The following is a 14,811-nucleotide window of genomic DNA, read 5'->3' on the forward strand; positions in this document are numbered from 1 at the left end:
ATTTGACTTCACTGGAAAGAAAAAGGACCCAGTTAAGTTAAAGCAGTGTATTTGGAAATTCTCAGGAAAGGCTAAATTACAAAAAGGTCATTACCTGTGAGAGGAAAATCAGCTCTGCTGCCTCTAAAAGGGCTCAAGGGGAGTTTTATAAGCACTGTAAACACTAAAGCTATGCTCTAAGAGGGACTGATGTTCTTTGATTGGACCTCATTTTATTAATTCCTTCAAGAAAGGCATGAAAGTCAAGGCAATAATCTACTTTATGTGAATCAATTGTACATGAGAGGTTAAAAGAAGTCAACTAAATGTAACATAATAGCACAAAGATGAAAACTGCCATTTAGCACAAACACAACATGCATTCCAACATTACAATATACAAGCATCCAACAGCATCTATACCATTCCCACTCACTGAATTACACCTTCAACTACTGCTGTCGGTTGATATATTTTGCCATTATCCAGAGGGCTGCCTGATAGCCCCTGACCTTTCAGGTATGGTTTAGAAAACAAAGCAGCAGGAGCACAAATCTATAATTGAAATAGACCTTAAACTGGATTATGCTACAAGAACCAAGAAAATTCCATTTTTTCCTTTTTTTTTTTAAAGTTTCTATTTTTTTATCCATGAGACATTGCTTTATAGAAATATACAGACTGTATAGTGGCATGAAGTGCTAGAAGTGCTACCATTTCCTTCTTCCAAATTGTTGTTTTATTAAATTAGTTGCTTTCCCTGGCTAAGTTGTAACATCCATCATGAAACAATGAATTTGCATTGTAGCACGGGCATTCATTGACTACTAATGTAACATATACAGAGTTTGCACCTCTTGGTCCTAGCCCCCTGAAGAAGCATGCACAGACATGGTGAAATGAACGATACTATCACAATGCTGCTTTGGCTTTTGTTTTTACATTGCCTGGATTTTAACTTCAATATGGTGTAACAATCCATCACTAGGCAAAAAATATGTTAACTGGAAAGGGAAAAGTTCCAGCTTGCCCGTATGACAGCCACTTTGTTTCTGGGTTTGTTAAGTTTACATAATTACCCTTTAAGAGATCTCGAGCTACAGCTATCTTCTGTAGGTATTATTAGAGACCTGTAACCTCTCCATTCCCTAACCTGGAGGACTGAATTTACATGCTCTGCAAGTGAACATGAAAAGAGCGCCTATTCCATTTTTATGCTACCTGAGAAAATCGTTCTTTCAACTATGTTTCTAAACATGTTTTCTGCAAAATGTGCTTCATAAAAGATTAATAGGGATGTAGTGAGACTCACAGACTATATCACAACTGATTTGCTGTAACCCGCAGAACTCCCCTGTAGCTTTGTAATTTGTTAATATTACAAATATCCCAAATTGATGCTGCATGAAATTTTTGTATAATCCAGTCACATCCCTTTTTCCTAAATATGTCAATATTTTATAAGTTATTAAGCTTATATCAATAGTGCTTCACAGATATAGATAAAATTATACATCTGTGTTAATACACATACATAAGTAGCTGGTCAGTTGCAAAATTTTTGGAAATTACTAAGAAATACTAGGAATTCTATAATGTTTCTTACATACACCAAAACCCACAAAAATAATTATAGACTACTGTTGATTTCAATGCCTATGATACATCACAATGATTCGTTCAAGTTTGACTCCCACAATGCTCCAAACACATAGGTAATCAATCACTTTCTGCAGCAGCACAGGTGCAGGCTACAGCAGAAGTATTAGGTGTGGAACCTGGCACCAGAAGAACAACAGGCTCAATGCCAGCCTAACTAGAGCTGCCAGACTGTTTAGTAGCTATATTCAAATCTCATACAAATGTTGGCCTTCCATTCCTATCGACAGAGAAAGTAATCTAAGAATTTAAAACTTAAAGTTACAGACTGCCACAAACAGACTAACTTTCCCTGAATAATATTCTCATCACTTTAAAAACAAAAAAACCAAGCTCGCTATAATGACATTTTAATTAAATCTTACAGAACCCACTTTATCACATAACATTTTCATGTTACTTCACAGAAGCAATATATTTTCCCATTTGTTACACTGTTTCTCCCACACCCACTGTACATTGTGATACCAACCTAATTTTGGATCAGAGCCTGCATGCATGCATATGCTTAACTGTATTCACATAACTCATGTCATTGATGCAAGTGCGCTCAGAATGAAGTTAAGCAAATGCACGAGTGTTCCAAGATCCAAATTCTCCTGTTGAAAAAGCCTCAGAGCTAGGACTTTGACTGATAGAGCTGAAATTCCACGCCGTGGTCTTTTATGAAAACAACAGATTGCTGTCTTTAAAAGCTTACATCCTCCACTACAGAAACTGATACACAACACAATTCCAAAACTGATAGTTCTCCCACTGAGCAGCAACTAGGATACAGTGGGGCAGAGAGCTCAGAAGACATAAGGAAAGACTATGATAATCTCTTTATTCTTTGTGGTGTATATTGATAACAGAACTCCTTGAAATAAATGTAATGAGAGAGACCACGTACATCTCCTTGCAGTATTTCAAGTACAATACACAGACACATAGGCTAGAAAGTCCTTTACTCTGAAAGACTTTCAAATAAAGTCTCTTCATTATGAAAAGAGAACAAAAACCTCTCTTTTCTCAGAGAACTGGACTGAATCTGCAATCAAATGGAGTAGAAAAAAATTCCTTTATTTATTATCTTAATGTTTGAAATAAATCAGTGTACAAAAAAAAAATTTTGCAGTATTCGTTACAAAGTTTTGAAAACATAACTACAAGGGTTATCTATATTCTTATGATGCAGAAGGGAAACTAAAGGTTACCTGGGAGAAGTATCATTCAATGATGAGAAAGTATTAAAAAAATGCCACCCACAATGCCACCAACGAAACATATTTTGCAACTTGAAATTCCTTCCCGTTCCCCCTGACATCACTTAAAAGTCTAATTCTACAGCTAAAGTCCTAAATGGAGATTAACTAAAATAATTCAGGCCAGAAAGGACTGGACAGAAACAGGCTACAAAGTTAAATCAAAGCTAACCTGCAGGATCATGCTTCTTTAGTACACAAGGCATGTAAGTATCTCCCAAACACCTTTTCTAACTTTTACAAATGTTTTTAAAATCATCTCCAAATTGACCTGTGAAATAGATTTGCTGATGTTTAACAGGGGTGGAACTGCTCACACTTCTGCATTGTGTTCTACCCAAAGAGGTGAAGATCTTTTATAAACAGGAAAACAAAAAAGCCTCACAATATCAGTTTATGATAGGTAAATATAATGCAATAGTATGCTACAAGAAAGAGCAGCAGCAGGCATGACTCCTGTATGTCTTACAGGCAAACAGGCTCCTTTCTTCTGCCAAGTGTAGAAAGAAAACTACATGACTCCCTCTAATTCCACACTATCTCTTACTTGAGGGGCTGCAGTTTCACGGCTTTTATTGTTTGATGTATGCTCCTTCTCACTGGAACTCGGGGAACAAATTATTCATTACTAAATGTGGGAAAGAGCAAATCTTAAACCATGAATGATAGCTAATACGTTCACTTCTGTTATCAGAAGTATGTTCACATCAGCAGAAGCTCCAACAGCTTTAATTTCTGTTTCTGATCATTCAAAAGCCAACTCAACTTAACAGAATAACAGAATATTATAATATGAGGAAAATAAAAATGTTTTGCAAATTTGTTGTGCTGTCAAAGTAAAAGAATTTGTTTCACAGTTGTATTTTTTCCTAATTGAAAATATTAAAAATTAAATTTTTATTGAACACAAAAGCTGATATACTTGATTTAAAGATTCTGGAATATGCTTCAGAAATTGCCTCCCCCTCAACAAAAAACATTCTACATTTTAAATGTACAAAGTGACAGTCTTATTGGCAAAGTAACACCTTGATGAAGCTAGGTATCTGTATTATGTACATCACAGTGGTGACCTTGTTTTTTACCATGAAATAAATGAGGCATTCCTGAATTTTGAGCATTAGCGTTTTATTAGCATTATTATTTATTCTTAAAGTTTTTGTAAAATGCCTACAAAAAAGTTATCTTAAGCCATGTTTACCAAACTTATAACAATGTTTTCATAATAAAATCTTGTATTTATTTATCTCTTTAGCCTTTTCTGTATAACTGGTAATGAAAGAAAAGAGGGCGTGTTAAAAAAAAGTTTCAATTATTATTCAAGAACACATCTTGAAGCTGCACAGTAATGTATTAAACCAGAATAGTGAGTAAAATGTTATTTTCCCCCAGGCACAAGGGCTCATTTTGCTGCCAGAAACAATCTAAAACAAATTTCTACGCAGGCTTTGTAGTTAAACATGAAGAGATTTACCTGAAGAAAATGCATTATAGAGAAGGAAAGACAGCAGAGACTAAGGTACACTAGCTATAATTGCATAATGATTATAAAAGTAAATTCAAAGAATGTAAAATTAACACCTGTGGCACATAACGAAGATAAAATGAATATACAATAAAAGTTAAAAATATGTATATCTCTCAGTTGAAATGATAACAAAACTGATGTCATAATACTTATTAGAATTACACATCACTGTGCAGTCTATTAATGGTTTCTACAAAGTGCTTACACAAGTGGCTACTTTTACACTTTGTTCATAATGGAGTATTTTTTGCCCAATTTTCAGTAATCCCTTGAAAGCCTGAAACTAAAATTAGTTCTCCTTCTAAAGCAGTTTTCCCCTGCGGAGATTCGTTATTGTAGGATTGGCTTTTAAGTGCTGAATTACTAACTGATACTTAAATTTTTTTGTAGGGCTTGTAAGCACCAAATAGTGAGAAAAAGTACAGTACTACAGGCATATCAATCTTGAAGGCATCTCTTTATCATTACGCAGTTAAACCTTGCTAACTTAGTAACAAGTTATGCTCTGAAAGACTGACTGGTTTTCCATATTCATAACTTCTTGAAAACCTCGCTTATTTTATTGTGACATAAAATAATCTGTAGCCAAAAGATTCTAATGCTTTTCCTTATGAGAACCACTGCACAAAATAGACTATTTTTCTTTTAACTATACAAGACATTAGTTTATATACCAAAATTCAGAGCAAGCCTCTGTAAACCTTACCCCTTTGAGAGTGACAGCTTCGTCTACAATGGATTTGAAATATGATTTACTACAACACTGCTTGAAACTGTGAGGCTTTAACCAAATCTAAAACATCTACATAAGAAGAGGAAAAGAGCTTCTGAACAGATAAAAGTAAAATCTTGATTCTTATATAAAATGTTATGCATTTTAATATGATTTTTTGCCTGATTTATGTAAAGCTTTGTGTTTTTCATTTTCCCTAGCCTGTCACATTGTAGTGATGTATGGTGCATTTTAGCATCAAGTTTGCCATGAGCAATAAAGTCAGTGCCCCCAAAGAAATATTAATATATTATCACTCTTCCCCACCATGCCCTGCTCCCAAGTTTTCCTTTTTTCAGCCTATTTGGTTTTGCTTCACATAGTTAGTTGATATCCTTTTCACAGTCTCCCACACAAATATTTAATGTTTTATTTTTGACAGAAATCCCAAACTAGAAATTGACAGGATGAAATACAATTTACTTTCCAAGGCAAGAATGAGGCCATCGTGGAAGAAAAATGTACAGGTATTTTATCTGTTTGGAACAATAAAATTAAAAAAGAGGGGTGAAAAAAAAAGGCATGATCTATTGAAAGAAATTCAGGAAATGTAGCTGCTTGAGAGACATGAAATGTGAACTACCAATATAATAATGTTCTGTAACAATCCCTGCACCTAGAAGAGGTTCAGTGATCCTCAAAGTGTAGAGGGAAGTAGGAAGACCTATAAAAAGATGACTGCAACAGTAGTAGGAGGATCATAAGGTGCTCTCTTCAACAAAATACTAGCACTTATAGATGTTCAGGAGGAAAAAAAAATTAATTTTACCCATAAAATAATGAAAAATAGAAAAGTGATAACAAATACTAAGAAAAATAACTTCTGTTGTGACCTTCTTAGCTCTGCTCACATAAAAGTCTGCAAAATTTAAACCACTAGAGTTCCTATTCCTGTTCTGCGGTTTCTATGGAATCATAAGCTAAAAGAATGAATCCCAGTGAACTACCAATGATTGCTTTAAGATCTTTGACCAGGATAATCTCCTCAACATGATCTGAAGTAGTTCATTAGACGTATTTTTCATATGGAAGAGAAACCAAAAACCAGTATGTTTAAAACTTGAGCACTTGTGGGTCAGCAAGTTTTTAAATCATCCACTTTACATCAGAAACAGCAAAAAGAGATGCCACCTCCCAGCAAATCAACACTGTTCATACAGTTTCCTAATGCAGCTGTGTTCCACAGTGTGGCTAGCTGTACTACACGTTATACATGTGCTTGACTGAACCATGTTGGTTGAGCACCGTGAGGTTTCAAGATGAAAAATGCTACACAAATATACTACCTCCATTCATTCATTTGACACAAGGAAGCATTTGTGTTGAGTTTTTCCTTATCCTAAGTTCTGAAATTCAACTAAATATGTATATTGTTATTTCAAAGTACACCCACATGAGTATATATAGGTTCACTCCAAACTGTGACAAAGCAACATCGAAATAGAAAGCATGCATATAGTTTTAAAGGAAGATGACATTTGCAATCTACTTGCCTTATTCTCCAGGTGTAACTTTAAAAAATGAAGGTAGGCCACAGGTGCAAATGCATCAGCGGAATGCACAACCACCTTGGCTGAATCTCTGAAATACAAAATTCTTAGCATCAAATATTAGTATATAATTTTACATATAGACAATACTTAGTGGCTGTATAACACAGACTCCAAGGTAACTCACTGAAAATCCACTAATTTCTTATTTTTCATATAAATTAAGAAAAAATAGTTTGCTATATAAAATCACATTGTGGAACAACACATTATCTTCATTAATTTTCAATTTTCAAAAGGAATAAACTATACTTCCTGTGTGAGCTGTCACAGGCAGGACGCAGGAACAACCACATAACCACTGATGAAATGCAAAGAGGAAATTTGTTTTCATTACCTCGCCAACCAGGGGATCCCCAAAGCAGCACCTGGGCAGAGGCACACAAGCGGGGACGCAGGCACCACAGAGCTTGGTCCATGCTAGAGGATCACCGAACCTGCTGGTTTTGCCTATATTTCAGGGATTTGCTCAGGCGTAATTTACCACGGTGCTTTGATCTTTCCCACAGCAGGGCAGGAATCTCAAGCATGTTCGCTAGGGTGCCTCTAAGTCTATCACAGGCCTATGTTATCTAAACACAGATGTTCTACTTGTCCAACACACAAGGCCAAACAACAATTAGTATGATATATGTGTTTTTTGACACCCCAGCTGCAAGTCACTTGAGTGTGTTTACAATCCTCCTCGTCAATCTTCCATTATTTTCCCACACTTCCAGATCAGTATTGAGAGATTCAGCTAGCTGTAGTCTATGAAAGCGTAAACGACATTGTGTTTTACATTCTAGAGACTAATATGTAAAGCAATCTTTTAATTTCATCTACAGGAGATTTTTTAAAAGTCCATTCTTCTCAATTCATGCTCCAGGGATTAGTTCTTGAAGTATTAACAGCGTACAGTATTTCACGCTGAGAAACTGACTGATTCGACCATCTTGCATCTGATATTGAAGACTACTAGACACAACTTTTTAATGCCAAATGTGTTGGTAACAATGATAAACTTCCTGTGAGCTGATTCAAATTAGCTAATTTTAGTTTTCATTTTTACAGACACAATCTGTCACACTTTGATTCACAAGAGGCAGTATCTGTTATATCCATCTGCATGGTTTTACTACTTAAGAAAAAGGTAGCTCTAGGAAACAAACATCAGAAGGTGAGAAACTCAAAGAAAACATGAGAGAAACTCAGATGCAGTACAAGAAAATCTTAAAATTGTTATAAGTAAGGCTAAGGACACACAGATAATTTTCTTGAAACAACAGTGCCCTTGATACCTTCACAGTATTCAGTGAGATGAGATAGATTTCTAGTAATGCCACATAAAACGCATGTAAACTGGAAACAGTTGAAGTCTTGGACAGATTCCACTGACTTAATGGAAGTGTAAAATTAACGGAAATATCTGTTCTATAAAATGCATTTTAGGATTTAAAATAACAAAACTCCTAAGTAACCATCACTACATTGCACAATAACAATAAATACCTTTAACATAAGAAGCTCCACTTCCCTTTTAGTAAACTTTTAAAGTATTTTGATAAATAAGCCTTCAGCTTCTTTCTTGAGGGTTATTATCAAGATTCTTTAAGATTAAAATATCTTATTCTTTTAAGATATCTTAAAGATAGTCCCTTAAGATTAAAATCATTCTTTTCAAATGACCATGGTGTCTTCTAATTGTAACAGAAATAGGTAGAAAATAGCTTTGGAAATCTTTAGTAAGAGGAATACGTAATTAGAAATAATAAAAAGCAGACACCAAGACTCCAGTAGTACCTGGTACCTGGGTATCCTCAGTATCTAAGGACAGTCTCAATAAACGTTTCTTGCTTGTTATTTAAGTCCTATATGAGGAAGTCTGGTACTTTTCAGTGATGCATTAACTACTTAAACCTAAATTAACAGAAAAGCTTGTATCAGAAAGGAAAAACAAAAATTTATGGTTATTACATGTATGTGTCTGTTGAATTTAAAGAATATCTACTAACTTGTCCTGGTTTTGGCTGGGATAGAGTTAACTGTCTTCCTAGTAGCTGGTACAGTGCTATGTTTTGAGTTCAGTATGTGAAGAATGTTGATAACACTGATGTTTTCAGTTGTTGCTCAGTAGTGTTAGTCTAAAGTCAAGGATTTTTCAGCTTCTCATGCCCAGCCAGCGAGAAAGCTGGAGGGGCACAAGAAGTTGGCACAGGACACAGCCAGGGCAGCTGACCCAAAGTGGCCAACGGTGTATTCCATACCATGGGACGTCCCATCTAGTTTAGGAACTGGGAAGTGGGGGGCAGGGAATCGCCGCTCGGGGACTAACTGGGTGTCGATCGGTGGGTGGTGAGCAATTGCCCTGCACATCATTTGTACATTCCAGTCCTTTCATTATTGCTGTTGTCATTTTATTAGTGTTATCATTATCATCATTAGTTTCTTCTTTTCTGTTCTATTAAACCATTCTCATCTCAACCCACGGGTTTTGCTTCTTTTTCCTGATTTTCTCCCCCATCCCACTGGGTGGGGGGGGGAGTGAGTGAGCAGCTGCGTGGTGCTTAGTTGCTGGCTGGGGTTAAACCACGACATAACCTTTAAAAATATATTTAACTCCAAAGTAGAAGAAGCAGTCCTACTTGTATCCCTGCATGTTCCAATTCACTAGTACTGCAGAACAGACGCCAAGCGTTGATACCTACACTACTTGTTCAATAACTTTAGAATTTTTGAGTACTTATTTGCTGCTCAAAAAGTATTGCAAATATTAAGAGATCATAAATATTTCTTCTTCGTATGAAGTATATTCCTATGATGTACAGCTAACACATGGGTATTTGATGGGACCATAATAGATACCTAGTTTAATATGCCATTATTTCTCAGCTGATGGGTCACAACAGGTAGATTATGGGGTGCTGAAAATAGTATTACAATACATATAAAAGGAAAGTATTTTTTCCTAACTACTTCATTTTCTATCAGCCTCTCCATACATAATTGTTCTAACTGATAAAATTTGCAGTCTTGTTCAATAGTAACTGTAACAAATAGGTGGAAAGCAGAACAGTTTTGTCTGCGTCCAATGATGAATCACCAATTAAAAAAAAATAGTAAGTCCTGAACTTACACGTCATATGTAGCTTCAGAAATAGCAAAAAAACCAAACACCAAAAACCAAAAAAAACCCCAATAAAAAAAACCCCAAACCCACATGAAAAACAGAGATTAAAATGAAAAACAGTGATTTGAGAGACCCCAATAATTACATAAAAGCCATTTCATGCTGAAAGTCTGAATTTTGAGTAGTAACATGATTCATGTTTGATTATGATGGAAACACAGGAATTTTGCTGAGGAAGGTTTTCAGAAGACTTTAGGAAACAATAAAGAATAGCTGAAAAACTGTCCTAATTATTTGTTTTTTGAAATCATAATAATCTGATCCCTCAAGTCTCCTTGAAGATCTGGGAAATACCTAATCATTTTAATACACTCCATAATATTTTCACAGGACAAATATGACAAGTTAGAGCAAGTCTGAGAGTATAATCAGTACTCTCATTACATGATTATTTTTTCATGCTTACAGATTTGCTTTTAACTCCAAACCTAGAATTACAAACCCAAACACAGATCTAATAGTATGGTATAATAATGCAAAATTACACTTCCCAAATATTTCAAATATGCCAATTTATGCAAAAAGAAAAGAAAAAAAATCACACTATTCTGTGTTCCATAAATACAAATGGGCCTTTATCATAAGAGTAGATATTAGATGGCATTGACATAGATGAGAAATATATCTTTATGATTTGAAGAGGTGTCAATCAGTTGCACTTTAAATACCAGTGTAAGAAGGACAGGATATGCTTGGTACCTCTCAAATTCTGAGCATAAGAAAGCTGACAACCAGATTACAATAGTCTACCTGGGAAAAACAGATAAAAACCCATCTGACTCCTGGATGATTATTTTGATTGTAAGATCTTGCTTTCACTGCTAGATCTTTTTTAGCTTCAAATATATCACTCAATCTGCCATGCTTCCTTTGTGAGGCATATTTTTTAATGAAGACTGAGAAGAATGGCAAGTATTTAATTTAATATTTAAAGCAAAATTCATCATAGTTTTACATTAAAGAGACTCCCACTTCTCCATAGTAAGTAACACATCAAGGCTATATTTTTGCTTTCCTAAACCAGCAGATTTCCTTCTTTTCCAAAGAATATAGTGTAGAAACATATCTTGTCACAAGTTTCACGTGACAAAAACATGGACCAGTGAAAACACTACCCGAAAGTAGTGTTATAAATGACAGGCATATTAGATTTTCTCCTGTTGTATTGGGTTTACGTGGCAAGATTTTGGTAGCAGGGGGTGGTCTGCAGGGGTGGCCTGTATGAGAAGAGGCCAGGGGCTGCAGAGCCCATCAGCAACACTGGTGGTGCCTCTGTGACAACATAGTTTAAAAAGGGTAAAAATGCTGTGCAGCAGCTGTGACAGGAGTGAGAAAAACATGAGAGAAACAGCCTGCAGACACCACGATCAGTGAAGAGGGAGTGTGAGGAGGTACTCCAAGTGCCAGAGCAGAGATTCCATGCAGCCTGTGGAAAAGACCATTTTGGAGCAGGTTGTTCCCCTGCAGCCCATGGAGGACCACACCGGCGCAGAAATACACACTGCAGCCTGTAGAGGACCCTGTGCTGGAGCAGGGTCCTGGCAGGAACTGTGGCCAGTGGAAAGGAGTCCAGGCAGGAGGAGGTTTTCTGACGGAACTGTGGCCCATGGGGGCCCATGCTGGAGCAGTCTGATCCTGAAGGACTGTAGCCCATGGAAAGGACCTGCGCTGGAGCAGTTCTTGAAGAACTGCCCAGTGAGAAAGACCCACACTGGAGCAGTTCGTGAAGGACTGTAGCCCATGGATCAGACCCAGGCTGGAACAGGGGAAAAGTGTGAAGAGAAGGGAGCAGCAGAGACACAGTGTTATGAATTGACTGCAACCCATCCCCCTGCACTGCTCAGTGTGGAGGATGTAGAAGAGTCAGGAACAAAGAAGTGAAGTTCAGCCTGGGAAGAACGGGGTGGGGAGAGAAGGTGTTTTTAGTTTTGTCTTTCTTTCTCACTCTCCTACTCTATTTTTTTTTTAATTGGCAATGAATTAAATTAATTTTCCCCAAGTTGAGTTTGGTTTGCCCATGACAGTATTGGTAAGTCATCACACTGTTCTTAGCTTGACTTACAAGCTTTTTCATCTTATTTTCTCCCCCTGTCTTGCTGAGGAGGGGGAGTGAAAGCAGCTTGGTGGGCACCTGGCAGCCAACCAAGGTTAATCCATCACACCTCTTTTGGAGGCAAAAGTAATCTTCAGTGTCTTCCTCAGAAACTTTCTCTAGGAAGACATCTTGGAGGAGTTCAGGAATTTAGGGACCTTGAAAATTCTGACAGGTTTTAACCTCTAAATTGTAATCCTTACATATCCATTTAAGCTTCAAAAATTGTATCAGGATGTATAGCAGAACCATGGCTATCTAAACATTTGGAAACTATACTAGCATAGTTAACAACATGATTACAAAGTCTGTTTAGATTCAGTGTATATGAAAAGGAAGAATGAAAAGCAAAAAGTAAAAAAGCTTGTAAACTTATTTAATGACAAAGGAAGTACAAAATATTTTTCTTTAGTTCATAAAGTAATAGATTTCACATGAACGGCCCGTCAAAAGGCATGTCTTTATGACATGAATAATGTAAGAGCTAAGCAGGGCTAATCAAGCCAGAGACACACAATGCCAAGTGTAGCTATTCAGTTTCCATTACAGAAATGTATATTTAGAACTAATTGAGTAAATGTTTAACAGTCTGCTGTGCCATATATTTATTATTAAATACCCACTGATTTATATATTTGTCTTTTCCTGTATTTTTTGTGCATTTATTGTTAACTTTCATTATTATTTGGAGTGTTGCCAATAGAAATAAAGACAACTCAGCCAGACCACCTCTGTTTTAGCTTTTCCTAGTTGCTTGAATGGTCATTAAACCACTGATAACCAGAAATACATTTACAATATATTATGAGATATTCCTACCTAAACCGCTATTTGGTTGATCCCAAACCAAGGGCACAATGTACCTTCCTAAAAGTGTTCCTCAAATTCTACATTAAAAAAACCCCAACAAACCTCTCCACACTACACCAACCAAGAATTTCTCATGAGATTTGACATAGTTTTCTCCAATCTGTTGTATCTATGCAAAGAGAGCTTTGAAAAGGAGCACTGGGAAATTATGCATCCAATTCCAGTGAATTCCCAGATTTAATCTGCAACAGAAGAAGCCTTAAAAAAAATAGAAAGAATGTAGATAATCAGTCAAACACATTCAAGTGCAAAACCGGATACAAGCACATTTAATCTCTCCATTAAAATCTAGCTGTCCTTCTTCTGAAGTATACTTTTTGTTGCAAGTGTTGCAATACAAACACTGAATAGGCCACATAACTGCTAACAGGTAGTATTACTCTAAATGACAAAGTTTCACAAAACTGACACTGGAATCAATAAGAATTTGTCTCTGACACTGGAATTGATAAGAAATTGTCAGTTTAATAGAAATCATATCAGACTTTAAATGTAAAAATGAATCGTGCTTTAGCAACGATTTCACAATAATTTCCTTTTTGCTAGAAGAGACTGAACTAATTCTATCTGAGGGCATATTGGGGAGTTTTGTCCTTTGTCCCCAAATTTATTTGTGATAAGATATACCCAAGCATGATGCACATTTTATTCTAACTTCCTGCTTAACTTTCCAACTCCTACTAGTCAACAGGCTGGCTCACAACCTATGGCTTCTACCTAGCACCTGGCTCCCCTCAGAGAATCTTCTCCAAGAATCTCACTTCCTGGCCCATACATTCGTAATTCCACCCATGAACTTAAATCCTGTTTAAAGATTCTACATTGTTACTTTCCGAATCTTCTCCTAACTAAAGAATTCCATAGCTTTCCTGCATGGAGGTATCTCCAGACTCAATTATCTAGTATTTTAGTTCACTCCAGAGGACAAATCTTCCCATCAACCAATAGTTCAGCAGACATCTGCCAGAGTAGCTGCCACCCCTTTTACCAGTTTGTCTATTGCTCTTCTCCCAGATGCCATGCAATGAAACAGTTAACAGCTCTTGGTTCTCCATTCCTTATACAGACAGATCCCAGTCTTACAGAAAAATGAAACAAATAGACCTTCACCATGAAAGCCTTAATCATGTCTATATGCTCCACAATCTTGACCTTCCCTAAGATGACTGAGTATCACCAATACATGATTACTAGTCTGTTTCCTTGGCTAAGAAAAGGAACAGCAGTCAAAACATCTCACTGGAAGCAAGCAGGCTTAGCTATTTAACAGACTAGTAAGAAACTCGCATCAAGACACAAATATTTTCCATACGCCACTACACAGATTTCAGCAATTTATGTCAAAGGAATAAACTAGTCAGTGTAAATGAAAAAGATTCATGCAAAGTTTGTATTTAAAATATCCTCTAATAATTGAAGAAAAATGTTTATCATTATCATTCTAAGCTGCTAAACTCAAAACACACACACACACAGACACAGTTAATGGAACCCACAGGCTACTGATGTGGCAGTTTATCAAATGTAGCTGTAATGACAGATAAATATTACAGGCAATTCGCACTTCATGAAAGGATAAAAGTGTCAGTGTGTAGGTACCAGTTTTACTGCAGGCCATAATCAGCAAGTAAACCAAAGTGCAAATGTCTAAAAAGTTTATAGCCCTCTATGAAGGCCTCGTCTTGTCAGGTATTGATTTAGGTTTTCAGAGGACTTTGCCAGTGTTAAACAAAGTGAGTGTTTGTGAACTTAGAGGACATGTTTTACCTCTGCCAACAAAAGTTGCCTGAAGCTAAATGTGAATACCTTCCCATTGCTTTAATATAAGGAAATGGAAGAAACTGTTCCTTACACAACTATTTTCTTCTTAAACAGAGGGCAGTCCAGAGTGAATGTTTCATATTCTCCACCTTCTCCACAAACATGGACTCCATATTTCTCAGAAAGC

General features: G+C 36.4%; 1 protein-coding gene across 7 annotated transcripts in view; it reads right to left on the minus strand.

Moving 5' to 3' along the window:
* The window catches only part of DPH6 (diphthamine biosynthesis 6), a 216,489-nt gene that overhangs the window by 128,585 nt on the left and 73,093 nt on the right, over window positions 1–14,811 (minus strand). For 6 of the 7 annotated variants that reach the window (XR_011324767.1, XR_011324766.1, XR_011324768.1 and 3 more), the window contains 2 exons: window positions 14,716–14,810; window positions 6,676–6,763 (listed from right to left, as the gene is read on the minus strand). The exons of the other annotated variant lie outside the window; for it this stretch is intronic. Coding sequence is in view for 3 of the 6 variants with exons in the window: in XM_069784079.1 (XP_069640180.1) it covers window positions 6,676–6,763; window positions 14,716–14,810 (183 nt within the window). In the remaining 3 variants the exon portion in view is untranslated. The remainder of the gene's footprint in view (window positions 1–6,675; window positions 6,764–14,715; window position 14,811) is intronic. 7 annotated transcript variants of the gene reach the window in all.

The sequence above is a fragment of the Haliaeetus albicilla genome, chromosome 5 (genome assembly GCF_947461875.1).
Source record: "Haliaeetus albicilla chromosome 5, bHalAlb1.1, whole genome shotgun sequence".
NCBI classification, from domain to species: Eukaryota; Metazoa; Chordata; class Aves; order Accipitriformes; family Accipitridae; genus Haliaeetus; species Haliaeetus albicilla.